At 47.8% G+C, this 27876-nt stretch overlaps 1 protein-coding gene across 1 annotated transcript in view; it reads right to left on the minus strand.

Annotated features, from left to right (window-relative positions):
* The window catches only part of fn1a (fibronectin 1a), a 37998-nt gene continuing 10122 nt past the window's right edge, over window positions 1-27876 (minus strand). Inside the window, exons 10-49 of the mRNA XM_056579402.1 lie at window positions 26330-26485; window positions 25625-25753; window positions 25247-25390; window positions 21943-22064; window positions 21323-21491; window positions 21005-21190; window positions 20366-20494; window positions 19871-19960; window positions 19462-19662; window positions 18065-18343; window positions 17501-17764; window positions 16881-16975; window positions 16108-16276; window positions 15739-15825; window positions 15204-15395; window positions 14194-14466; window positions 13323-13437; window positions 12968-13050; window positions 12737-12826; window positions 12084-12350; window positions 11380-11496; window positions 10921-11094; window positions 10480-10635; window positions 10041-10154; window positions 9226-9504; window positions 8689-8900; window positions 7486-7573; window positions 7001-7183; window positions 6734-6823; window positions 6245-6436; window positions 6015-6104; window positions 5314-5680; window positions 4710-4929; window positions 4234-4404; window positions 3792-3930; window positions 3375-3542; window positions 2631-2756; window positions 2373-2479; window positions 2047-2157; window positions 1-1680 (exon numbers count right to left, since the gene is read on the minus strand). Of these exons, the coding sequence (XP_056435377.1) occupies window positions 1612-1680; window positions 2047-2157; window positions 2373-2479; window positions 2631-2756; window positions 3375-3542; window positions 3792-3930; window positions 4234-4404; window positions 4710-4929; window positions 5314-5680; window positions 6015-6104; window positions 6245-6436; window positions 6734-6823; window positions 7001-7183; window positions 7486-7573; window positions 8689-8900; window positions 9226-9504; window positions 10041-10154; window positions 10480-10635; window positions 10921-11094; window positions 11380-11496; window positions 12084-12350; window positions 12737-12826; window positions 12968-13050; window positions 13323-13437; window positions 14194-14466; window positions 15204-15395; window positions 15739-15825; window positions 16108-16276; window positions 16881-16975; window positions 17501-17764; window positions 18065-18343; window positions 19462-19662; window positions 19871-19960; window positions 20366-20494; window positions 21005-21190; window positions 21323-21491; window positions 21943-22064; window positions 25247-25390; window positions 25625-25753; window positions 26330-26485 (6413 nt within the window). The 3' untranslated portion in view covers window positions 1-1611. The remainder of the gene's footprint in view (window positions 1681-2046; window positions 2158-2372; window positions 2480-2630; window positions 2757-3374; window positions 3543-3791; window positions 3931-4233; window positions 4405-4709; window positions 4930-5313; window positions 5681-6014; window positions 6105-6244; window positions 6437-6733; window positions 6824-7000; window positions 7184-7485; window positions 7574-8688; window positions 8901-9225; window positions 9505-10040; window positions 10155-10479; window positions 10636-10920; window positions 11095-11379; window positions 11497-12083; window positions 12351-12736; window positions 12827-12967; window positions 13051-13322; window positions 13438-14193; window positions 14467-15203; window positions 15396-15738; window positions 15826-16107; window positions 16277-16880; window positions 16976-17500; window positions 17765-18064; window positions 18344-19461; window positions 19663-19870; window positions 19961-20365; window positions 20495-21004; window positions 21191-21322; window positions 21492-21942; window positions 22065-25246; window positions 25391-25624; window positions 25754-26329; window positions 26486-27876) is intronic.

Raw genomic sequence — 27876 nt, forward strand, 5'->3', positions numbered from 1 at the left:
ATAAGCAGTTTGTAACTATCGTGCTCTTGCTTTTATTTATTTAACTTTCTTCTTTGGGTTGTTAAAGTTGAGGCATTTTAACTGAAAAAGCAAACTGCAGGGCAATATCCCTTTTAAGTTGCATTTTCTACAATTAACTGCTATGGCTTGAGCAAAATCCAACTCTTATCATTTTAATTAATGTTATCAATATAATCTAAATTTTCTCTGATTTCCTCTAGATTAGCCCATCTCTTCCTGATTGGCTGTAAACAACAAAACAGTTCGATTTTTGTCAGTTTATTAAAAATCAGTCCACAGTAGTTCAGACTTTGGCACCAACAATATAAAAACGTAAATAAAAGTGTACACCCTAAAAATAGCATTCAAACAAAATGCTTGGATAAAAGGGATAAATAAAATAAATCTGAAAAATACACTTAAAACCACAAAAAAGTAAGACCATGTCTTAGTAATACAAATACACAGATGCAGAAATCCATTGTCTTTCAAAAAGAGGTTCCAGTGGCGGTTTGGTCATCTGCCTAGGGCCCACTAAAGCCAACTGCCACTTTTATGAATAATTTGACTTGAAAGAATGCGACTAGAACTCCTAATCCCCATAATGTGTAATACTAATGGTTTTCTAGAGCTCCCTTTTTACAGGGTATTTTTTTTTAATCTATTTGCCTTATACAATAGTCCTGAAACTATCTGGATGGATAGTTACCAATTACAAAGGTTCACTTCTTGGTCTAAGCCAACACTTTCACCTTTCAGAATATCTAGATATATTTACACACAAACAATGTTCAATTCGTTATATGGCCTTCATAGTGTTTTTTTGGGGGGAGGCTTGAGTTGGATTCTTACAATTTCAGTGTTTATCTTTGTAGAAACAATATAGAACTAGGAAAAAACACAAAACTCTATGACAAGGACTTTCTACTAGTCTGGTTTTCTCTGATATTTGTGGACGTGTCACTGAAATGCCTTCAAGGATGGACATAAACAGAATATTAATATCAATGCTTTGAAGGAATATTGTAGAGGCTGTGGCCAGTTTGAACATCGGTTCAAATGGTTGCATACAGTAGGGTGAAATGTCTGGAATAAAGCAAGACTTTTACATGGCACAAATAAGGACACCATCCAACTAGTTTCAGCACCTGGTGTGTGACAGTGGGGTCTAGTGTCCTTGAAAGCGAGAGTGTCTTTATGTGTGTCTGCTACTGCAGGTAGGTCTGAAGACAATCTCTTTCCTTAACAAAGCAGCAACAATATAAACAGAAAGGGCCTATGCAAAGTAGTTTCAAAACCGTTTACAAACACAAACCGTGTCCATCTGAGCCCCAACTCTATTCCACGGTCAGAATCAATTTGTGTTACTACAACATACATGGACATTAACGTGACATAACATTACAATAGTGGGTGGGTCTCTACGAAGGCACAGCGGTGGTTTGGAACAATGATAAAGCACTAGGGCGGAGTCATGGACGATACAAGGCCTGTTTTAAGGCACATGAGTGTTGAAACTGTCTCTCTCTCTCTATCTCTCTATCTCTCTACCTCCGTTTCTCCCTCCCTCTTGCTCAGGGGAGAACACGGTTCTCATCCTCTGCTCCTCCTCTACTCCAGCGGATTGTGGGCGTCGGCCAGCAGCTCGGGTCTCAAGCACTCGATGGGACACTGGATGTTCTGAGGAGGGACAGATGAGATCAGGAGAATATCCTCATTTACTGACAACATAAGGATGTCAGAATACTGCAATCCTTACGCCAGTATTCTGACATAATGATGTGGTGTCGGACAGCAAAACAAACATTTTATAAAACAAATAACTCACAATAATTCCTGACAACACAAAATAAATCCTCCTGATCGCATTATAACGGTTAGTGTTATAATAACAAATTAGCATATCTTATGCATATCTCACTTAAGTACCCAACAAAACTAACCTACAGAACTAACCAACATAAGTCACAGAAATAAGTATCTAAGTGAACATGAATATTTAACCAACGCTAGATGACATAACCAACCAGGTGGGCGAGCACTGACCAGTTTGCGGAGGGCGTTCTCCCGGTAGCGGTCGAAGGCGTTGGGGGCCGGCAGCAGGACGTCCACGTCCGTCTGGACCCCCGGGGTCTTACAGTTACCACAGCGCCAGCCCTGCGCACACGCACACACACACACACACACACACACACACACACACACACACACACACACACACACATTTTTGTTTAGGAAATTCAAAAGAAGGTAAAAGATGATGCATATAAATATACGTTGTGCACAGACCTTTAGCGTAGCTACAGTCAGATTAGCTATGATGTATTGTTTGAGGGAACTCCCACGCGAGGTAAAGAGGGTGAGAGGATTACCTGCTGTCCCCCGTAGCAGGTGCAGGTGCAGATGGCTCCCTCGTACTCCTTCTGCCACTGGTTCCCCACCTTGTACATCTTCCCATTGTCGTAACACGTAGAGTCATCTGCAGAGCAAGCACCACACAGGGGTATTACCTCTGTCACTCTGTGTGTGTGTGTGTGTGTGTGTGTGTGTGTGTGTGTGTGTGTGTGTGTGTGTGTGTGTGTGTGTGTGTGTGTGTGTGTGTGTGTGTGTGTGTGTGTGTCTTTACTCACGCGGTTCACATTTGAACTCTCCCTTGCCGTTACCCAGGCAGGTGCAGCTCATCATGTGGCCGTTCTCCGCGTGGCGGTCCCACTTCTCCCCGATGTGGTAGTTGTTTCCATTGTCATGACACCACTCTGAACGGAGGGAGGGACGGAAGAGGAGGGGGGGTGGGATGGACGGATTATCAAAAAGGTATGCGATGATTGATGAAGCATCAAAAGCCTCATCCCTGCTGTGAGGAGCAGCCTTTTTATTAAACCTCATGGGCCTAGAGGTTTGCACTCACTCATACAAAAAAAAACTTGGTCCTAGGTTATTTGGTATTGTCGGGTTATGAAGAAATAATACAAATAACCCAGATCTAAGCTTTGTCTGCAACAGGTTTAGTTTAACTGCATGGCGGACAAAGGCTAACATGGACAGACCATTGTTTTGAAAGGAATAAAGATTCTGAGCATGTTATACGTTTAATTAAATGTAAGGTCGGCCCATGCTAGCTATCGTGTTACTGTACTGCAACACATAGAATCTCACATTGTGGGATCTATGGTGATGTACTTCAGCAAAGGAATTGATTGCTACAGTGATGAATGAAAACAAATATCTTTGTTCTTCACTATCAGGCATATACTTTGTTGTATATTATCAATATCACTTTTTTTCTATTAAATTCCTTCAGTATAACCATATATAATAGGTTGTACTATGGTGTTTGCAAAGCATGCTGGGTCAGGGGTTAATAAGCCACTCACTGGATGAATCACACCTAAAGTGTCCGCTGCCCAGGCCCAGGCAGTGACACCAGAGCTTGAAGCCTGTCTCAGACATACGCTCCCACTCAGAGCCCACCTCGTGGTAGGTGTGTGTGTGTGTGTCGTAGCAAACGTCTCGGTTGACATTGATTGGGAGGTCACCTGGTACTATTGAAAAAAAAAAAAAGGATGAGGTTAAAATAGCGCTTTGAGATTATTTTGTAGTTGTCGACTGATCTTTTCCTTCCGTGGCAAAGAGAATATGATAGAACCATGAGAACCAATAACTTCAGCCACATCAATGAGAAAATATGTTACAGCAACAGTGTATAAAACAAAATAACAATCTACACCAGTGGTTGCACACCCCTTTTTTATACTTTGAAGAAGAACAACAAACTTAATGGAGTACTGTACCAGTGTTGCCCACGGTTACGACTTCTTCCAGAACCTTTTCTTTTGCCCCGCCCCTCATTGCCTCGACAACGACATTATAGGAGGCTCCAGATGTCAATCCAATCAAGGTGGCACTGCTGGAGGTGCCAGGGAGACTCATCTTCAAAAGGGAGACAGAAGATTTGATTTACTGTGTGTGTGTGTGTGTGTGTGTGTGTGTGTGTGTGTGTGTGTGTGTGTGTGTGTGTGTGTGTGTGTGTGTGTGTCTGTGTGTCTGTGTGTCTGTGTGTGTGTGTGTGTGTGTGTGTGTGTGTGTGTGTGTGTGTGTGTGTGTGTGTGTGTGTGTGTGTGCGTACATGTGTGTGGATGTAAGTTGGATGTATGTGTGTAGGAGTGTGCATGAATGCGTGTGTGCGTGCATCTTCGTGTGTGTTTGTGTGTGCATGCATCTGTGTGTGTGTACCTGGAAGGTCTTCTCCTCGAGGTTAGTGATGGGGTTGCAGGACACCAGGTACTCTGAGCTCTGAGGAATGGGCTGCCAGTTGATGGTGGTGATGGTCTGAGCTTCCTGGGGCAACTCTGTCTCGTTGTCAGGGAATCCAAAGGCCAGGCCTGGCAACAGTCCATCGCTCACCTGAAGGAACAGAACAGACAGAAAATTAATGTGAGCTTGGATGTATGTGGGGAAAGAAAAAAATAAAATCTTTTTGTTTACTTACTTTTTTGTAACTTTGCAGACACACACAGAGTGACTAGGGGATTTTTTTGGGACATCATGCTCAAGGATGCCTACAGAGCATGCCAGCACTTGAATTGGAAACCACCACTATACCATTCCTGACCGCTATTTTTAAGTTGATCTTGAAAAACGTAACTATAGCCTCACATTCAGAGGCAGAGCAGATGGTGAGGGCTGGATAAAGGTCACTGGTCCCTCACCTTGACCAGGGGCACGCGGTTCCCGTCAGGCCCCGGGACGGGGATGTAGATAAGGGGGTCCCTGACAGTGGGGCGCTGGCCCCCCTGGGGCCGGGTGTTGTGGGCGTTGAAGCCGTTGTGGGGCCCCAGGTTCTGGTACTCCGTGTAGATGTGCTGGCCCTGCTGGCCCGGCCCAAACTCACCGTCCGGCCCCGAGAAATGGACATGGTTGGTGTTGAACCTGATGGGACAGGAGAATTATTACTCAGCATCAGATAATGAGTAATGTGCTAAAATAACTCATGAGAGGGCAGAGGAGGGAGAGGTATTAATTGTTGGTTGGTTATTGGTTGGTTATGAAAAAAATATGTTCAGAAAGGTTAGAAGTAATAACCTGTCATGTTGTTAGTATTCATTTAGTAGTTAACCAGTACAAATAATAAAAAGTAAAACAGTCACAAAGTCTAGCTATAGCTATACTAACCCAAAAGGGCATTGAATTTAGTGAACAATAAAATGAATTAGTAGTAATAATAATCAGCAGCCTAGTAATAATCCAGAATGACGTTAAACCTAGTGAACAGTACGATTAGTTAGCAGAAGATCTAGTTCTACCGGGTCTTACGTCTTGTCTGTCTCTGGAACGTCCAGGATGTCCGGTCTGGGTCTGTGGGACCCGGGCTGGGGCAGCTCTGGGTTCAGCAGCAGGTCCGGTCTAGGTCTGTGGGACCCGGGCTGGGGCAGCTCTGGGATCAGCAGCAGGTCCGGTCGAGGTCTGTGGGACCCAGGCTGGGGCAGTTCTGGGGTCAGCAGCAGGTCCGGTCTAGGTCTGTAGGACCCGGGCTGGGGCAGCTCTGGGGTCAGCAGCAGGTCCGGTCTAGGTCCATGGGACCCGGGCTGGGGCAGCTCTGGGGTCAGCAGCAGGTCCGGTCTAGGTCTGTGGGACCCGGGCTGAGGCAGCTCTGGGATCAGAAGCAGGTCCGGGCCGGGCTCTGACCAGAGAGGAGACCACAGCAGATGAGTGACCGTTAGAAGAGCAACGATTATGGATTTGATCTAGCACATCATTGTCAAATATTCCTACTTGCACATTTGCAGAAGGTGGCCAATAGGTGGCGGCATTGTTTTACCAAGAGCAAGATACATTTTTTGGGGAGGAACTTGTTGTTTTCCCAGAACGAAAGTAGCCTGCAATGTGCAATGCTTTTTTGCTTGAGCGAACTGGAAGAGCTGACCTACATTTCGATTTTGTTATTAAGAGCTCCAGTAACAGCTGAGCCTGATCCTGTACAGAACTATGGTGTGTGAGGGGGGGGGGGTACTCACGGGTTTTGGCCTTGCCTACGAGCGGCATACTCCTCAGATTGTTCTGCAGGGCGACGATCCGGATGACGTACTCCGTTGCTGGCTTCAGACCTTCAGCACACCAAAGATATTCCAGTCAAATATATATTTCTAGATGTAGAAGCATGTTGAATACACATATGCACAGTGAGTGACGTTAACATGGTGTGCTCTGGTGTTGGACTGTATGGCGCCCCCTGCTACACCCTCACCGCTGATGAAGGCGTAGGTCTGGCCGGGGTGGGGCCGCGGGGTGAGCTCCCGGGGCTCCCCGCCCGCCACCTCGTGGGTGACGTAGTAGCCGGTGATGGCGGGGCTCCGGGAGGGCTCCCAGGTGAAGGAGACGCTGCTGGGGGTCAAGGAGGTGAACTGGATGTTGGTTGGGGGGATGACCGCTGGCATGGCTGGGGGAGAGAGAGAGATTACTACTTTTACTTAAAAATATATATAGAAGAAAATGTGTGATTGTTAATAATTGTTAATAAATAATAAAGTTAATAAAGTATCAGTTACAATAAGGGGTGTTATTGTCATACAAAGGAGTTTGTATGAGGGTGTTTTGAGTGTTTCTCAATAAACATCTGTTTATTCAACACAATCTTTTCCTCACAGGTACAACACGTCTGACAGAAAGGACAGGAGGGAGAGGGAGAAAGAGAAAGAGAAAGAGAGAGAGAGGGAGAGAGAGAGGGGTGTGGTACCTGTAGTGGCGGTGAGAGTGAAGGGGGTGCTGCGTCCGCTTCCACTCAGAGTGAACAAGTTGATCTTATACTCTGTGCCGGGCTGCATGCCTGGTCAACACAACACGTATACACACAGGTCAGGGGATGGCTTCTATCAGAAGAACGCTCCTAGGACCACCTGGATGCTTTTAACTTTGGTCTCAATGCCTGGTTTGGTCAAATAATATTGTTTTTCATATTTGAGAAAGTCGCTTGATGAATGTTGTCAGGATGCTCCCAGCCCACCTGTGATGGTGTAAGAACGCAGCTTGGAGTCGATGTTCCTCCGGATGGTGGTGTGTTCAGGAGAGGTAATGGGCGTGGCCTCCACCATGAAGCCAGAGATGGGGTCCGTCTTGGAACGCCAGCTCAGCATAATGCTGGAGTCCCGGACGTCTAAGAGGCGTACACGGCGCGGGGGGGTGATGTCTGGAGAGAGGGAGGCAGGGAGTATCAACACACAGAGTCACCTCCCACTGTCCCCGTCTGGGTCAATAGAGTATCAACTCATCCTGACTATTACGATGTTCCAACCGTGCTGATATAGAAGCAACATGGACAGAGAGGGTCATGAACTAAAACACCTTGGAAGGTGTTATTTCTATTACTAAATAATCTGGAGCAGAATCTCTTTCCACCTATCTTTACATGATGGTATACGCCTGCATGTTGTTTGGCTAACAACGGTCTCTATATATGTTGACAATGGCGTGATGGATCCAGAGACTTACTGTCCATGGTGGTGACCTCAGCCCGGGCGGGGCTGCTCTTGGCAGTGTCCTTCAGGGCATACAGTTCCACCACATAGGTCGTAGCAAGCTGGAAGGGAAAGAGATATTGTCAGATTGTTCATCTTCATCGAAAGGCTGTTTTATTCTTCAGTGGATTTGTTGCCAATCTCTGCATGTTGTAGATGACTGTAGGCTTAGAGTCAAAAGAAAACATACACAAAATTTGATAAATTAGATCTGAGAATGAAGGAAAGAGCAGACCTAGAAAGAACTAGAACGTTATAAGGTTAGATTGTTCAAGGAGGGGTATCCCTCCAACACTGTGTGTGTATGTGTGTGCGCGTGCATGTTCGTGTGTCTGTAGAATTGGGCAATCAAAAGACAGACTGGAGCCCTAGTCTAGCAGAGTAAAAGCATTTGTCTGAGAACTATTCCAGATACAAATACCGATCCCTTGACTAAGGGCAGAGAGGAAAGCAAGTCTGGGCATGAATATATATATAAATGTCTGAGAGTGTGTCTGTGTGTATGTGCACGTGTGTGTCTCCATTTGGAGACCAGTGTTTAGCACTTTATTTGTCCTATTTCACAATCGTTAGTTTTAATACTACAGGATTCATTATTGCTTTTGCCCGTTCGCCAAACATAACATCACAAAATGGCTGTAGCACACATTGGTAGCAAACCAATCCATTGCATCATACGATGGCAAAGTATGGAAACAATCAATAGGAATTTTCGTCAATTATACAAAAGCCTTTTGCACCAGAGAATATAACCCGATGTTATGACATAGTTAAGTGCAACATATTACTACAAAATATGATTTGTTTATAATAATAAATGTCATCAAAAAGGTATTATCGTACATTTTCTAAAGAGTAACTTTAAAAATCAGAATCAGCTTCGTTCACACCACCACTAGCATTAGCATACATACATACAACATAACACCGACACCATCACCGGGGCTTCGCCCTGGGCTTTGCCACCAAACCCTACCTTCACTTTTCCCGCATCTGAGCGCCTTTAGTTTTTCGGACATGTATACCATACGCAAAATAACTAACTGTATTTCTGGTGTATGTTGTTTCTTTAATAGTATTGCTGTTCTATTTATCCATTCAGATTTTCTGTTCGGAGTATTACAGTTGTGTCCAGTACTCGGAGCACATGGGCCCCCTGCTGAGAGGTCTCCCTCACCATGAGTCCCGGGACCACGGCCTGGGTGGTGTCGGGGGCCAGGTTCAGCACCACGTTGGGGCCACTCTTCCCCTTGGGCTGGACCAGGACGCGGTAGCCGGACAGGCCGGGCCGCCCCGTCAGCTGGTTGGTCTGCAGCGGCGCTGCCCAGCTCATCCGGAAGGAGGTGGAGCTGACCCCGGAGAACAGGATGTTGGTGGGGGCCGGGACGCCTGGGGGCACACAGAAACCATGCAAGGTGGATGAGATGCATGCTATTCAATGTTAAACCCCAAATGAGTGTCCACAGGGGTTCCTTTGGCAGGGTGGGTAAGCCGTCCCTTCTGCAGACTGATGAACCATGTGAGGAATAGGAGGTTCACTATTTGGTATGGCAATGGAGATCAAAGCCAAATTACTGATCAGTTTAAAAGAAAGAAAGTGTTAAATTGTGACAAATTTACAGTTGATGCTGAACTCAATAACCCCACCCTAAAAGGACAGACAGACCCCAACGGTTATGTATGGACTGAAGGGTGTCAGTGGGACGGTACCCACCCTCCACGGCGGTGAACTGCGTTCCCACCAGCGGAGTGCTGGCCGCGTCGTCATGCAGGGCGATGACCTTCACCGTGTATTCACTCCCGGGTCGCAGGCCCTGGATGAGCGCCGAGTCGGCCTTCCCGGTGGGCGCGGGGAGCAGCTCGCGCTCGCCCTCCTCCGGGCTGTAGTACAGCACGCGGTACGAGGTGACCGCGCCCTCGGGGGCGGCCCAGCTGATATGCAGAGAGCCGGAGGCCACGTCCGAGAAGGCCAGGTCCTTGGGGCTGTCCACATCTACACACACACACACACACACACACACACACACACACACACACACACACACACACACACACACACACACACACACACACACACACACACACACACACACACACACACACGAGAGAAATGTAAACGACAGTCTCAGCAGTGGCTGCTCTACCATCTTCGTCTCCTCCTGAGCTCGGTTTGAATAGTTTAAATTTAAACTGCATTTGCATTGATTCAAACTTTTCATACTTTTAGCGAAAGCGACGTACAGACCAGACTTCTAAATCAATCCACCGCTGAAAAGCACGACCCAGTTTCTGGGACAGTGCAGAGCAGACAGGGAATAGAACACAAGGCTAGATGGTTCTTCTTTTCAGACTTTCTCACTTTAGAGGAGTTACGAGCAGTGGACCCTGTGAACACTTTTAAAGTACACACTCTGAGAGGCAGGCTTTTATTTATCAGTATGTGCAACGGTATGTGTTTCTTATTCATGTATCTGTGTTGTATGTTCTGGATTTCTTAACCCATGTTTGTACTGAAGGTGAGCCACTGACTTGTCCTGGCGGACTCCACAACAGGGGTGCTCTCTCCGTCCTGGCCAAGGGCGAACACGCTGAGGACGTACTCCTGGGTGGGCATCATCCCGGAGAAGGTGATCTCTCTCTGGTCTAAGGACACACACACACACACACACACACACACACAGCTTAAAATGACAGAGGAAAAAAAAAGACAGTAGATGCGTGTGTAGGCTACAACTAATAATCCTCAGTTATAGTGCGTGACAATTTCATTCATGTAAGAATTGCTTAAATGTAAATGCCTTGTCTTGATATCTTTGTGGTGGTGGTATCAATATAAAAAGGAAATACACTAGAGAAACACACACACACACACACACACACACACACACACACACACACACACACACACACACACACACACACACACACACACACACACACACACACACACACACACACACACACGTACCTGGAGCCACCACCTCGGAGAAGATGGGTCCAAGGCCGCTCTTGGGGGTCCCGGTGACCCTGTAGCCCATGATGGGGCCCTGGGCGGGGCTCCACCGCACCGTGATGCTGCTGTCCTTCACATCCATCACCTCCATCTCAGACGGGGAGTCCACATCTGGAGGAACCCCAGAGCAGAGGCAAGACAGAGGAGCGCGGAGAGAGGGGAGCAGAGAGGTCCTCAGATATAATGCATGATATGATGTAATGCAATGTGATGTAATGTAATGTAATGTGATGTGATATGATATGTTGGTGGATTTGGTATTCTTCAAGTGCATCTTCCATTGACAGTAAAAGCCTGGATACATATGTGTACTGTGTGTGTGTGTTCATGACTGTGTGTGTCTGTTTGAGTTCGGTGTGTGTTCATGAGTGCATGCGTGGTCCTAGAGGAACCTACAGTTGCCGTCGGTGCGGTGTGTGATGTAGATGGGGGTGCTGGAGGCGGGGCTGTCCCCCCGGGCGGTCACAGCGTACACGGTGATGGTGTATTCGGTGGCCGGCTTCAGGTTGGTCACCTGGGCCGTGGACTGGGTCCCCGGCACCGTGAACTCTTTGATGTTACCTCGCCCACCTGCAGAGGGGAAGGGGGGCAGGGGACAGACACAGAAAGTGAGTCACCCGACACCAGAGATCATAGAGAAGAAGCCATGAAGATGGACAATACATTAACAATATAATTATTATATTACTTTAAATTTATTTGTCTTAGCTTTTTACTCTTCTTCAACTTTAATTTTTTTTTAATTTCTATTTCTGCCCTGTACTTAAGGAAACATCTTATCTCTCTTACCTTTTCCATCACGAGTTGCCGATTGACTATTGGCTAATGAGAATCATGAAAAGTCCGCTAGCTTACCGGTCTCTCCATGGGTGATCCGGTAGTAGCGCACCGTAACAGCCGGGGCGTCCCAGCGGAGAGTGATGCTGGTGGGGGACGTCTCCACCACATTCAGGTCTGTGGGTGCGTCAGAGACTGGAGAGAGAGAGATGAAAAGAAAAAGACAGATAAGGAGGGAAAATTACGAGGGGAGCATCAACTAATTCCACAATTTACTCAAGCTCTGTATGCATTGAAGATCCCATATCATGCTTTTTTTAGGATTAATCAGTGCATTTTGGGATTCTACCAGAATAGGGTTGCATGTTAGAAATACCCCTCATTATTCTCACACTTTCGCTTTAAGACCCCCGACCCAGTAGCCCACTCTGTTGCGATTGGTCAAACGCCTTGCGCGTGCGTCAGCAAATCCCCCCCCCCCCAAGAAGTTGTAAACATTGCGGGTAGCCAGGTGGCGCAACTTCTGCACTTCAGCACCGCCCACTGCACAGTCAGACGTCACACTGTTACAAAGTAACGTTTGAGCGCAATCAAGCTGTTTCATGCCCTTATTGAGGGCTTTTCTCGGTCGGAACGAAAACTCCCCCTTGCTCGAACTTAAAACACATGTATAAACGTAAAACATGAATAGAATACGTCATATACCTAAAGGGAATAGTCAAAGAAGCATGATATCACCCCTGTATAGAAGAGGAAGGAAGCCAACACAATAAGAGACGTACTGGTCTTCTGCCGGCCGGAGAGCGGGGGGCTCTCCTTGCGGCCGCTGACGGCGTAGATGTGGACCAGGTACTCGGTCTCGGGGTGCAGGCCGGTCAGAGTGAAGTGGGTCCTGGAGGGGGGCAGGCGCTCCTCCTTGGCCCGCCCGCCGCTGGCCATCTGGTAGCGGATGCGGTAGCCGCTGATGGGCCCGCGAGGCGCCACCCAGTGGACGGCGAAGGAGTTGGTCAGGACGTCAGCAAACTCCAGGCCTGAGGGGGCGTCCATGGCTTGGGGCGGAGGGAGGGACTTCATCTTAGAAGAAGGGTCTAACATGGAACCCTGGATGGTGTCATGGTCCTACTCTCCTGTTCATGGAGCCTCTGCGCAGTCTAACTATGTCCCTTCATTTACCATGAGTACGACAATTCATATTTGATGTCTCCGTGTGAGTATATTCATGTATAATATTCATATTGGGGCTGTTTGTGAGCGGTGGATACGCTGGTGTGTTGGGGGACGGCTATGGATCCTCTCTGTAGGAGTCCTGCTTTGAAGTGCCCTCGGAGAATGCCATAGGTGTCATGAAGTTATTCGATTAAATGTTCAAATCTCTACCCAGCGGAGTGCATGTCCTATCTTCGAGGCCCAGGTTGGGCCTCTTGGAGGAACTCACCTGTTTTCTGAGTGGCGGTGGCTGGGGAGCTCTCTCTCTGGTCGTACACATACACCACGCTCACCAGGTACTCCGTGTCAGGCACCAAGTCTGAGAGGAGAGAGAAGTAATTCATATCGTCCACTTTGTGCTTTGGTTTGTAAGTGTTAAGCATTCAAATACAATGAATGAGTGAGTGAGTGAGTGAGTGAGTGAGTGAGTGAGTGAGCGAGCTACATCTATCCAACGTACTCTGCAGGACTGTGCGTTCTGTCAACCCTCCAACGGTAACTTCTTTGGATTCATCAGCAAAAGACATAACCACGGGACGATACCTAACAGCAAGCAACACACAGGTCAGAAAGGCAGTAGAAGAAACTAGATCAGAACCAACCACACAAACAAGCACAGCTTGTCAGACAGAGTGGTTTATACTTTGTCAGAACCACCTGCCCTGGTAACTATTTAGATTTATACAAAAATGAATAAGAATTACAATATAAACAAGGGTAGGATAAACATAGGTTTGACCAAAAAGGAGGAATACTGTAAGAAAAACAAGAATAAAACGTGGTTTTATAAACAAAAAAAGAAATAAGTGGGGTACCTGATGATGTACATGTTGATGTCAGCGGCGTTGAGGACCTGAGGGCCGTCCCAGGTGACCTCCAGGGAGTCTGGACCCACCTCCCCGAAGCCAAGACCAGTAGGGGCTGGCAACACTGTGAGAGAGAGAGAGACATGGAGAGGGAGACATGGAGAGAAAAACAGGGAGAGAGAGAGAGCAAGAGAGAAAGTTACACCACCATTGCTTACTTTTATAAATAAAAAGTTGTTTCTCTTTGTGTGTGTGTAAAGTCTGTGTCTGCTGTTTAACAGCACCTTAAAAGTGAGAGAACACAAAGGTTTTACATCAGGGGGAAAAATGAGTCCCACCTTTATGGAAACTCCAAACCAACACCATATGTTACACACCCACCCACTTAAGAAAATACACACACAAACTGACCCCCACTTAAGAAAATACACACACACACTGACACAAAAAGAAAGGTGCAAAACACACACACACACACACACACACACACACACACACACACACACACACACACACACACACACACACACACACACACACACACACACACACACACACACTTCAATTACATAGTTTATGTTCTTTGAAGAGTACTGCAGTCGTTTAAAACACTCCGTTTGAGATGTTCCATGACAGGTTATACAGAGAATTACCACAATAAAAGCCCTCTGCTGACATCAATCTCTTTGTAGCTACATTGGCATGCCTTGAGTCCAAAGTCCTTCTTAGCCATTCAATCACTAAGCAGGCTGTAAATTAATGGACTTTTGCTGATCCTGTGTTGTTTTTTATTATTTATATTATATATTTTTTATATTTATATGTTCTGTGAGGCCATGGTGACGAGGCTCTCTCTATCTCCTCACGTGTTGCTCCTCACCGGTCTGCTGTGTGATGGTGATGGGCTTGCTCACGCCGCTCTCCGTCACCGTGGTGACGCTGATGTCGTAGCCGATGCCGGGCTCCAGGCCTTTCACGGTGTAGTAGCCCGATGACGGCAGCACAAAGTCCTCGAAGATGGGCACGCTCTCGCCCGCCGCCGTCACCGTGATGCGGTAACCCGTGACAACGGTGAAGTTGAAGGGCATCCAGCGCAGGCCGATGGTGGTATCCGTCACGTTCTCATAGCTCAGGTCTGTCAGCTGAGGGACCTCTGTGGGGAGGAAGAGAAGAAGGAGAGGAGGAGGGAGAGGAGGAAAGGAGGATGAGGGAGAAGAGAGGGGGAGAAGAGGGAGAGGAAGAGGGAGAAGATAGGGAGGAAAGAGACGGAGAGGATGAGGAGGAAAAGGAGAGGAAGGAAAGGAGTGATGGGAGCTCCAAGAGGAAGTGATGGCAGACAGACAAACATAACAACAATACACAGAAAGACCCAAAACCACACAAACACACACAGACACACAAACATACAGATACAAGCCATCGTTAAGTCAAGTATGGGAAACTGGAAAAGTGACCAGCTTTAATACCTAAAAAGCGACATATATTGCTGTGATTTATTTAAATCACACCAATATAAGAGGTGATGTCATAATGCTGCCTTTGGTTTCATGATAGATAATAAGACATTATGTGGTGAGGTTTCTATAGTTAGTACACCATTATAGGCACCTCACTTAATTGGGATTTTATGTCATTTTATCATGGGATACCAGGCTAGGGAGTCGCAAAATATTTAGGCAGATATTTTGTGATAGTTGCATGTTAGGCCAGTGATATTACCAGACTAATATCACTGTTCGATGAATATTAGTGTAAGTCGGGTTAATAGACTTATTACAGATTCATTTTGAAAGACTGTGAGGAGTCTTACCTTTCTGAACCACTAGGAAAACAGAACCAACCAAAAGAAACAACGTTTTGCAAAAGTTGTAAAGTTTTAAAGTCACGCACCAGGGGTGATGATGGTGGACAGGGGGGTGCTCTCGGCATCATCCTTCACCGTCACCACGCTGATGTTGTACGACACGCCCGGGATCAGGTTGTCCAGCGTGCACGAGGTCTCCCCCGCCTCCACAAACTCCTCCATGCTGTTCCCTTGCATGCCATTGGCCGGTGTGCACGTCACTCGGTATCCAGTGATGTCTGAGGAGCAGAAAGTAGAAGAGAGAAAGGGACAGTGTGTGTGTGTGTGTGTGTGTGTGTGTGTGTGTGTGTGTGTGTGTGTGTGTGTGTGTGTGTGTGTGTGTGTGTGTGTGTGTGTGTGTGTGTGTGTGTGTGTGTGTGTGAGATTATAGGATTAAAAAGAAAGAAAGACGGTCCACTGTTTAAACAAAGGGGTTTTCATTGATTGTATTAATAGTTCATAAACGGGGGACAGGTGATAAATAGGCTTCAAGTTTATATTAGAACAGGAAAAACATTCATAGGGGAAAACATGATACATGTCGATGCAGTTCATGTTGTGAAAACAATCTGGTCAACCTACCGGGTGTGTTGGTTCCATCCCACTCTACGAGGACCCCGCCCGTCTCCGGGTTCATCTTCAGGGTCAGGTCGGCGGGAGGGGAGAGAGCTTCAGGAGGAAGATGAGTATCAGGAGGTGGAGGAAGAGGAAGAGATGGAGGAGGAAGAGGAAGAGATGGAGGAGGAAGAGGAGGAGGAGGAGGAGGAGGAGGAGGAGGTGGAGGAGGGGAAAAAGGGATGATGAGTGAAGCCGCACAAAAAGACAAAGATGTGAAAAAGGAAAAACAGAAAAGTTAAAAAGGTGTTACATTGAACATATATATTTTTTAATACTGTACTCCACATTGCTCATGAAGGGCTCGGGGTTGGCCCTGCTGGTTTAGGGTCTTACGTGTGACCACGTGCTTGGTGACGGTGGCGCCCTGCTCGCGACCGTTGACCACAGGCTTGATGTCGTAGGTGTACTCCACCCCCGGGGTCAGCCCCTTGATGAAGATACTGCCGGATTCAGAGGTCACGTCCCGGGGGGCCTCCCCGCCCTGGCTGGGGCGCACCGTGAGCTACACACACACACACACACACACACACACACACACACACACACACACACACACACACACACACACACACACACACACACACACACACACACACACACACACACACACAAATAGCAAAGGCAATAGAAGAATGATTAAGATACAACTTGAATATTAGTAGATTGAGTAGAATCCTGAAGAGAGAGAGACAGAGGAGTCAGATATAGAGCAGACTCTTAGGAAAGGTGAAAGGTCAATGTTTTCCCAGGACAGACGTGAGAACATTCTTATATCCTGTGGGATATTTTCTGGCAAATCCCATTATTGCTGTGGTCACCAGTTCCTGTTTATCCCCAGGGCCCCCAAGTACACCACACGCAACTGCATAAACACCCGATAACACAGATGCAGCCTGAGATCCTGGATCCTGAAGCCCTTAGCAGAATGACTTAAAAGGATTAGGGAGACGATTCTGCAACGTGCTAATTGTGTTTTACTGATCACAGCCTTGATTAAGGTAGCAGAATCAGTTTATTTGAAGTTCCCTAAATCCATTTATTCATGGGAAAATGTGACTCCGACATCACACAGTGTCAGTTCTTCCTCTGCAGAGGGCTGGACGTACCTTGTAGCCCACGTGGGGGACAGGAGACCAGCTGATGATGATGGAGGTGCTAGTGATCTCTGTGCTGAAGTGGGGTGCGCTGCCCATGGCGGACTCTGGAGGAACACAGGAAGGTCAGATGCGGACCGACATAATTGGTCATAATATACGGCTCTACTCCCACAACGTGTCCGTCCTAGCCCTGGAGGAAGGGGCTATGTCTCAGGTTTACGACGAACAAGACACTTTTATCCACAGCGACCAACAGAGTTTTAGATACAGGTCGTTAAAGCTAGGGTAGGCAATTTATTTCAGCAGCTATTTTTGCCCAATTTGTTGACATTGTCTTTACATTCCAACAGCCATCAGTAAATCTAAATGTAATGCTCCGTCAATGTTTTATTTTTTTAGATTGGACATACTGTTGCAGGCTTGTGCCGTATTGACCCGAATACAAGACCAACCTGACCTGACTGTCGTCCTTCCTACCTACCCTGTCTACTTTAATGACTGGATTAGACTGTATTAGCATCATCATCATCATCATCATCATCCATATGACGGCCATTCATATAAAGCACCATCCTCCTCATTACTATAATGCGTATGATGATCCCGTGTGGTGCGTGTGTGCCGCCCACCCGTGGTGAAGTGGGCCGTGTGGCCCTCGCTGAGCGCGCTATCCTGCTCAGCGTGCAGCGTGACCGTGTAGCCCGTCTCGGGCCGCAGGTTGAGAAGCGTGTACTGGGTGAGGCGGGCTGGCAGCCGCAGCTGTTTGGGGGCGGAGCCGTCCCCGGCCAGCACCAGGCGGTAGCCCGTGATGCGGGCCAGGGGCGCGAACCACGACACGATGACGCTGGCGTCCGTCACGTTCATGAAGTGGACCTGAGACGGAGCGTCGGGCTCTGAGGAAGGGGGGTCACAGAGGTTAGAGGTCACAGGGTGTGTGTGTCGGTGTGTGTGTATGTATGTATGTATGTATGTATGTATGTATGTGTGTATAATTGTATGTGTGTATGTATGTATGTATGTATGTATGTATGTATGTATGCATGTATGAATGTATGCATGTATGCATGTATGTATGTATGCATGTATGTATGTATGTATGTATGTATGTATGTATGTATGTATGTATGTATGTATGTATGTATGTATGTATGTATGTATGTACTGTATGTGTGTCTGTGTGTTGGCAGACCCACTTGTAGCCTGCTCCCTGACCAGGGGTGCGCTCTCCCGCCCGTTGAACAGGGCGTAGATGCTGAAGCGGTACACGGTGCCAGGGTGCAGCTCTTTGACCACGTAGGCGCTCTGGATGGCAGGGACCGTCAGCTCTCTCTGGGGTTTCCCGGGCTCGTCCACAGGGGCCACGTTGATCCGGTACTCCGAGACGGCGCCGAGGGGGCCGGACCAGGTCAGAACGATCTGATTGGCGGACACCTCGACGAACTGGAGCTCTGTGGGCGTGGCCACCTCCTCCACTGTGGACATCAGGAAACAACACATTTAATATACCATGTTACAGTCCAGTCCTTCTGGGATTGAAGGGACCCCCATTGGCCAAATTAAAAAATTGGCTCCCAATGGGCCTTCATGACCGAGGCCCGCCTCTGAGGCAGTGTGTCCAAGTGTACCTCAGCCAAGAGGCTGAAGTCTTTCGACCGCCAACCAAATTGGTCTCAACGTGTGAGCACAAATCGACTTGGCTATGACATGTTACCAAAGGACGACGCAAAATACCAACTCCAGAAACAGCAGAGAAATTTCTCCTCACACACCTGCACACCCAGACGTCTCGGGAACAAGCACATGTGTGGACAGACTAACTGCATTAACTTCCCAGAATCTGCTGCCCTACTTCACCTCAAAGAGAGGGCTGTGTGTGTGTGTGTGTGTGTGTGTGTGTGTGTGTGTGTGTGTGTGTGTGTGTGTGTGTGTGTGTGTGTGTGTGTGTGTGTGTGTGTGTGTGTGTGTGTGTGTGTGTGTGTGTGTGTGTGTGTGTGATATTGTAGTATTCCTACAACAAAATGTGCGTGGCCGTTTAATTCCCCAGAGGTTATGCGAGGACAGAGTAGGAGATTTGAGTGGTTTTATGAGCTTAAACTGAACCAGATGGGAGGGAGACCTGTATACACGTGGGGAACTGGTTGGCTGGCATCAAAGACAAGTAGTCTGGAAGCATGGCCTTTCTAGTGGACGCTGGTAAGAGGGAGCTATGAACGAGGCAGGACACTCAGCCAGTGTCTTTATGTCTGCATTGTGAACGATTGTGTCTTCAAATGGTTTGTGGGTCATTTTTGAGGCCGACATGATCCACTTCCTCTACTATACGAACTTGTTACTCTAGTATAAGAATAGAAAAGTCATTTTGCGATCGGGGGACACATTTTTTTGACAACTGTGTCGCTCTCAGTTATGTTTCACCCACAATATTATCCATAGGTTAATTTTTACATAGTCAACATCTAAAGTGAATGACAGTAAAATTCTACTTTCATAGGCATTATTACTAAGCAAGTCGGGGGTATGGGGGGTTCAAACCAGAACCTCCTTGCTGCGACTCCCACAGACCACGATGGGTCTAGCGGTAACAGCCTACCTGGTAGTGGGTCTCCGGCGGTGTTGACCTGCACAAAGATGGGCTGGCTCTCCAGGGTGTCCTCGACGGCGTAAATGCTGATGTTGTACTGCAGTCCGGGTCTGAGGTCGCTCAGGGTCACCGCTGTGGCCGTGTTGGGGAGGACGAGCTCTGTGCTGTCCCCCTCCCCCTCCTCCGACGGTGTGTAAACCACGCGGTAGCCTGGGAAACACGGGTGTGTGTGAGCGCACCCAATGTTAGCGAGCGCGTGCGTTTAAGTGTGTATGTGTGTGTGTTTACATGTGTGTGCGTTTACACGTGTGTGTTTACGTCTGTCTGTTTGTGTGTGGGTGTGTTTACGTGTGTGTGTGTCTGTGTGTTTACGTATGTGTGTATACGTGTGCGTGTGTGAGTTTATGTGTGAACTCACCTGTGATTGGAGCGAGAGGCTTGTCCCAGGTGATGACGATGGACGTCTCCTGCACCTCCTCCACCTCGTGGTCGACCGGAGCGTCAGGAGCTGCGGAGGAAGGAGAGGTTAACACAATCATTCAACAGGGGAACTGAGAGAGGGACAGAGAGAGATATATAGAGAGACCAAGAGAGGGAGAGAGACATGGACCGAGACCAAGAGAAGGAGAGACACAGAGAGGGAGAGCGACATAGACCGAGACCAAGAGAAGGAGAGACACAGAGAGGGAGATAGTCATAGACCGAGACAAAGAGAAGGAGAGACCCAGAGAGGGAGAGAGACATGGGCCGAGACAAAGAGAAGGAGAGACCCATGGAGGGAGAGAGACATGGACCGAGACAAAGAGAGGGAGAGAGACAGACAGACAGAGAGAAGGAGATAGAGAGAGTGACAGAGGCAGAGGCAGAGAGAGAGAGAAGGAGAGACACAGAGACACAGGGGAGAGGTCCTAACCGGTGGTCTGGGAGGTAGTGAGGATGAGGTTGTCGTATCCAGTGTCTGTCACCTCGTAGACGTTAACCCTGTACTTCCTGCCGGGCAGCAGGTCATTGATGTTCACCGAGGTGGTGGTGCGAGGGAGCTCTGCAACACAGCATCGTCACATTGTTTATTAACCGTCGAGTTATCACCGTGGAAACCAACAGCATTAGATCCAGAACATACACTTCAAGCGTTTTATAAGAAAATATAAATAGAGGGTTGTTTAGGTTTGGCGACGGAAGACCACAATGACAAGGGTGTTTTTCTCTAAATAAAAGGGGAACACCATCAAGCTCTGCTCACTTCTGTTGGACGGGAGTATATATATATAAAATATATAAAATATATCATATATTAGGGCTGGGTATTGCCAGCTACCTCACACTTCAATTCAATTAGATTGTTTAGGTTCTTTAGTTTTAGTTTTTTTTATGGAAATAATCTGCTGAAAAAAAAATGAATCGGAATTGAATGGAGAACAAATAAATTGCAGTGCATTGATGAATCAATATTTTTACCCAGCCCTATCATATATATGAAAAGGAAATCACAGAAGAAATGGACACACACGATTCTGTAGCACGGCAAAACGCTAGTTTTCAGCGTACTCACCCAGGACGCTGGTCTGTCCCGTTGTCTGGCCCTCCTCCGTCAGCTCGTACTCCACCCTGAAGCCAGAGACTGTGTCCGAGGCCGACACCCAGGAGATGACAAAGCTGCTGGAGGTGATCTCCGTCACCGACTCAGAGGTGTCCACCTCTGGGGGGGGCTGCACGGTGTCGCCCTCCGATGTGGCCACTGGATCCACAGGGGATAGGGTTAGGGAAGAGTTTAACGTAGCGCAACGCGGTGGTCAACATGCAGCGTGACATCACCCTGCAGCCACATCGGGCGAGCGCCTCAAACACGTACTACACGCTAAACACTCACATGAGCCGTAGTTGGTGGTGAAGTCGAAGCGTGTGATCTCGCGGCGACCAAAGCGGAGGACACTGATCAGCTGACCCTCGTATGTGATGCCGGGCTTCAGGGCCGAGATGGTGTAGGTGTTGAGGTGTCCCGGGATCAGCACCTCTCTCCAGGGGTTGGCTGTGTCCTTCTGCGAGGACCACCGGAAAGGTGGGGGAGAGGGGCGTTAGCCGGGTGATGGGTTGGACCAACACCGATTAGGATGGACAAATATATCCAACTTTTTATGCAGTCGTATCTCAATGTTCAGGCACATCTGGGTCTTTTGGAGTTGAATCTGAATGTTGGTTGAGAGTTCTTTTGAGCATGTCATTGAGGAACAGGTAAGGGTTAGGCATCTTACTCAAAGATACCTACAGGCAGACTGCAGACAGTGTGGGATCGAACAAAGTAACTTTCAGTTGGGAGTGGAACACCTGATAACTACACCATCCTGAGCTGCAACTGTCAATGCTCGTGCTTATCTTACAATTTTCTTTTAATGAGATGAAGACACTGACAGGTGTGAGGCCCTGGGTTAGTTACCTGTCACCACTTGAGGATGTGCTGGGTAAGTTACCTGTCTCCACTGGGTTAGTTACCTGTCTCCACTTGAGGATGTACTGAGTGATGTGGGCCGAGGAGGGGGCGTTCCACTGGATGGGGTGGGAGTCGGGCTGGTTTCCACTCTCCGTAATAATCACCTGGACAGGCCGCTGTCCACCTGCGGACGAGACAGACCATAAATAAATTATGGGATACATTCACGCACACGGATAGAAGGTGCTGCTAAATGTTAATCATGCAGGGTTTTTACATGATCATTCATGTGAGGTTTTGTCGCAGGCTATGAAGTTACAGAGCTATGTGACAATAGAGGGTTGTCAACATTACAATTCCATTCACACTGTTGACCAAAGGCCAACAGTGTGAAACATGGCAGCTGGGGCAAATGTGTACGCGCAGTATAGAAGAAAGAAAGGGAGATGGGGAGAAACTGTCACATGAACGTGAAATTCCAGCACACGATTCTCCAGCTCGGAGGGAACAGTCCTACTCTGCACTCCTTTTCCTGCAAACTGTCCCTCTTTCCCTCACTTCATTCCTTCTTTCTCCAAACTATTACCATCTTTGGAGGACATCACCTAAAACTCAAAATACATAATCTCTCCTCCATTGTATTGACATATTATGTTCTACGTTCATGTCTTTAATTGTCTATAATAGCTGGTTATCTGACATCATCTTGCCAAATTAGAAACGTTGGCATTCCTTACGATGAATGCAACTTTCCTAATTAATATTTTTCTTTAATAACACAGATAAAACTCATAACATATGGCCACCAGACTGATTTCCTTTTGATAGAAACCGGTAGCTTCTATAAAGAACTGAGGTTTTCTGACCGCTTTCCAAAGCAGCGAGGCTGTAATCAGCGTTTGTGAGCAAGTGGCCGGGTTAACCAGAGCCTGGAAGCAGATACACCGGCCACCCCCAAACAATCTGGCAGCCATTACAGGCCAGTCGACCACAGGCGGGGGGTGAGGGTTACACAGAAACACCCCCCCCCCCCCCCCCCCCCCCCCCCCCCACACACACACACACACACACACACACACACACAAGCAAGTGCACACACACACACACACCACATGTTTTGAGTGTATTTCCTTCATAGAAAGAATAGGGTATTTATGACGTGGGGAGATTAAAATGTGGAGCAAAGTGGTAGCGGGGAGACATCTCTAAAGATTTATCTCGAGGAGAGAAATAAGCAGATGGACGGAAGACAGGAAGAAGAACTCTTTGGGCTTTTATCGAACCAAGACTCAATCCGGAGCTCAACAAGCTGCCTGTTGTCTTTTTACCTTTTATGGTCCTCTTCTCAGTAAGCAAACTCACTATGGGGTTGGCCTAGAGTCACACTGCTCTTGAAACACACACACAACTTCACAGCTGGATGCTATTACAGCAGCTTTGGAAGGGGTGCCGTTTCGAAAGTTGAAAAAAACATTTCTCTCCGTCTTCTCTCTACAACATACACCCAGGTAGAAAACCATCTGAACATTCCCCTAAGACTCTCCACTCTCAGCGCTAACACACACACTACTCTTTTCTGTTTCCACCTGCAGAACTATACCAGTAACGAGGCATGCGTATTGAAGACAAACGATGGATTTGAAATAGTCCCATTTCCCGGACATTACAACATGAATGCGTGTGCTGTTTGTGTGCAGCGTGCGTCATGGCCCATACGTGCCCTCAAGGCTTCATGGGAAACTGAGGAAAACAATAACATCACAGCCCTCCTTGTCATCAGTATCTACTGTAACTACAGCCCCTGGTGAAGAGGGAACCAGGGGTAAGTAGAGAGCATCAGTCCTGGACAATGTGCTGTTGTTGAAGGAGCTAATTGATGCAAATACCTTGGAATGAGCAAATTGGGCCAACATGTGCCTGAAAGTTTCCACTTGTGGAGAAAAGGTAGTGATAAGCAGTGAACTTGGGGAGGCACAACACAGAGTTACAGACATCAAAAAGCTCTGGCAGTGGGGGGGTGAGCTGATCTGATCTGCAGGAAACAGACACAACCCTCCCCCACCACAACGCCCTCAGTTCACATTCTGGCCGGGAGAAAGAAAGTAAAGGAAAATAAACAAGGCAGAAGGGACACCGAGGAGCAAAAGGTATCCATAATAAAAACGCACAGAATGGTGTGTGTGTGTGTGTGTGTGTGTGTGTGTGTGTGTGTGTGTGTGTGTGTGTGTGTGTGTGTGTGTGTGTGTGTGTGTGTGTGTGTGTGTGTGTGTGTGTGTGTGTGTGTGTGTGTGTGTGTGTGTCTTTTGTACAGCTGTGGCAATAATAAATAGCCCCACATGCTAGCAGAACAAAAGCTCAGAGCTGAAGGGGAAGGGTGGTGGGAGGGGGCAGAAGGAAAAGAGGAAATTGCCCTCCCTCAACCCCCACACCCTCCATGCACCCTCCACCCCTCACCCTACCCCCCCTCCAAGCACCTTCCAACCCTCACTCAACCCCCCTCCGAGCACCTTCCACCCCTCACTCAACCCCCCTACGAGCACCCTCCACCCCTCACTCTCACTGTTTCACATCAAAGACAAGGGCCCATCGTTTTCAAAGGGCCTTAGACAAACATAGTTTACTGCAACAGGTTGACAAACGTTTGTAACGCCAGCCCCCCTTTGAGCCAGCAGTCATCACAGGAGGCCGTCCTGGAGCGGCCTGAAGCTCTGAGCCACAGCATGTTCACAGACATTAACCCTTAGCATGTACCCTGAGCACAGAAACCTGTACATGTTCAGGACAATATAATACATATAGTACAACAACATTGTACAGACATCTACATATGTTTGTACAATACTAATATAAACAATAAATAGCCTCAATGGCTTCCGTTTGCCATTTAGGTAATTTATTACTCATTAATTAAATGCTTTTTATTTTTTGGAGTGGGATGGTGGAGTGGGGGAGAGAGAGAGGATGGGGGACATGGCCTGGTCTGCCAGCACGGCATCACCACAGATAAAGAGAAGCCTTCTTTAATAGAGGCTTTTCTCCAAAGAACAACCGGACACCAAAGAGTTGTTTGACAGCTCAGTCTCACAAAGTTCACAAACTGTGACGCCACACATGCAACCCTGAACTGTGCTTGTGCGCGTGTTTGTGCGTGCGTGTGTGAGTGTCAGTGAGACAGACAGAGAAGAGAGAGATAAAGAGTATAATAAACACAGTCAAGGTATAATTCAACCTGTTTGGAAAAGGTTTTTTCTTTCATTTAGTTTTGAGTCTGCACATCTGTGTGGTGGTACTTTAAACAATGACAGTGCCTCAACCTGATTTGGAGAAGAACGTGTGCGCATGCGTGTGCGTGAGTGTGTTTGTTACCAGGAAAGGTCTGCTGGGGCTCACAGCTGAGCTCCCCGATGCCGCGGCCGTGGCAGTAGCACTTGTACATCACTCCATGGATGGTCTTGTCCCAGGACTCTCCGATCTGAAAGAAGGCTCTGGTCTCGGGCTCCTGGCACTGGTCTGGAACACACACATCGCTCATCAGTGGAAAGAAAGAAAAAGTACACCACAAAGTTCCCAATAAAATCAGGATTCCCCCCACTAATATCCCTGCTTACCACCCATTATCGCTGTTTTTCTTTGGGCTCATACCCTCAAAAACACCCTCATACCCTTGCCAAAAGAAACTGTAAAACCATCTAATCTCTTGTAATCCGATCAGACTGTGATCTGTTTTTGTTTGCTGGGACCCACCGATGGCGTCGCACTTCCAGCGGCCGCGGCCTTGTCCGTAGCAGGTGCAGTTCATCATGTAGCCCTCCTCGTGCTCCTTTGTGAAGGTCTGGTTCACCTCGTAGGTCAGGCCATCCACGATGCACTGGTCTGGAGGAGCACAGAGAACAGGGAGGAGGGGGTTCACACCGCGGCCAAGGGAACATCACGGTGGTGGACGCAGGATACGCATCAGCGACTCTCACTGAGATTACCCTACTATCTCACAGGCCTGTAGGCAAGCACACAAGAGCATTTAGGATCATCTTTGGGCCACGGTGTGGAAATTGGCAATGGGAAACAGACCCCTTAGGTTGGGAATAGAGCACCCTTGCCACTATACTGTGGAATCATATTTTTGAGTGTATCAAAGTGTATCATGGTTGTAAAATACTTTACGGAAAAAATTAATTGAATTGAGGGTTGTTGGGACGTTTTGGGTTGTTCCGGGCTCTTTTGAGGTGCTATGGCCTAATGATGTCCCACAGGGGCTGTAAAGACCAGAGGGCAATTCAAAATATGACCTTTGCACCAGAGTGGTGAGGGTATAACCTTCTCTCATTAAATTCTCCCCAAAAAAGACACACACACACACACACACACACACACACACACACACACACACACACACACACACACACACACACACACACACACACACACACACACACACACACACACACACACCTTTGAGCTGGGAGTAGGCCACGCAGCTCCACTCTCCTCGTCCATTGCCCACGCAGGTGCAGCGCATCATGTGACCCAGCACGTCGTGGCGCTTGTCCCACTGGTCGCCGACGCGGTACATCACCCCCTCGTTGGTGGTGCACACCTCCTCATGGGCTGGACCGGGAGCAGAGGAAACACTTTAGCTGTCTGACACACACATCTGAAGTTACCGCCAGTGATTCCATCAAGGAGGAGGAGTAAATTTAAGAGCCTCTTGCTTCAGGGTGCCTACAGGTGGGACTGCAGACATTGGGCCTCGCACCCAGTACCTCTCGGCTTCGAAGAAAGACTTATTGTTCTTGTTGTACAGAGGTCGTTCCTGTGTGAAGGCTCTTTGTGTTGATGAATGAGGCTGATGAATAGCACAGGCGTGTAAGGCGTTCATCTGCGTCGCTAATGGAGCGTTTCTCTCTCACACACACACACACACACACAAGAATAACGTATTGCAATACAGCCGTGAACATGCAACAGATCATATACAAACCCTCGATTAAAGTACATTATTTACAGTTTACTACTCTCAGGATGTACAGATGAACACGTTCAACTTGAAAGAAAATTCACATTTTCTCACTGAAAGTCAATAATTATAACCTAGTTATTATTTCAATCGCTTTAAAATAGCCATTAAACACCTACATAAATGAGGATTCCACCAGAAAGCAGAAACAGATGTCTGTGTATATGTGTGCTGTGCACACATACGTGCGTAAAGCACAAAAAGAGATATGCTCATCTAATACAATGCCCTTTTTTTGCTTATTTTCTTTGGAATCTTCAGTACACGTTGCTCAGAGCAGTCCCCTTTTAAAGAAACGAATAAGACCTCAACCAGACTTTTAAAATGCACGTAAACACCTTTACCCGATCTACTTCGGACCGAAATCGGTACATGAACGGACAAGCGAGATCGGATAAGAACACCTAGATAACTCTTGGTTATCTAGGTGAAGGTTTCTACCTGCATGTAAACCCGCGTCGGATTTCGCGTTCTGCGCATGCTCGAGATCTTGCGGCCAGGGGACGTGAGCGGAAGTTATGTTATCCCGAGGCCCTGCCGGGGCTGTCCCGAGGCCCAGCCGGGGCTGAACCGAGGCCCAGCCGGGGCTGTCCCGAGGCCCAGTCGGGGCTGAACCGAGGCCCAGGGCTGTCGCGAGGCCCAGTCGGGGCTGCCCTGAGGCCCAGCCGGGGCTGAACTGAGGCCCAGGGATGGGTCAGGCAGCAGAGGCCTTGACCAAAGCCTCCTTGTTTTCTGGGAAGACAAGAGCTATCTCAGCCGTACAGTAGGTGCTGCTTGGCATGGTTACAGAGCCTGAGGTGGAGGGGCGGTGGTCGGCTGGATTATAGGGGAATGGGGGAGAATCTCCGGAGAGCTGGTTTGGGTCTATTGAAATACTCATGGTATTAGGTAGACTCCGATTCAGTCTTCAGACTTACTCACTGAAAAGCTTTCTGAGTGGTGAGGGCTCCTGCTAGGATCTTTCCACCGGCATCCAAAAAAA

This window comes from Gadus chalcogrammus, chromosome 20, assembly GCF_026213295.1.
Source record: "Gadus chalcogrammus isolate NIFS_2021 chromosome 20, NIFS_Gcha_1.0, whole genome shotgun sequence".
NCBI lineage: Eukaryota > Metazoa > Chordata > Actinopteri > Gadiformes > Gadidae > Gadus > Gadus chalcogrammus.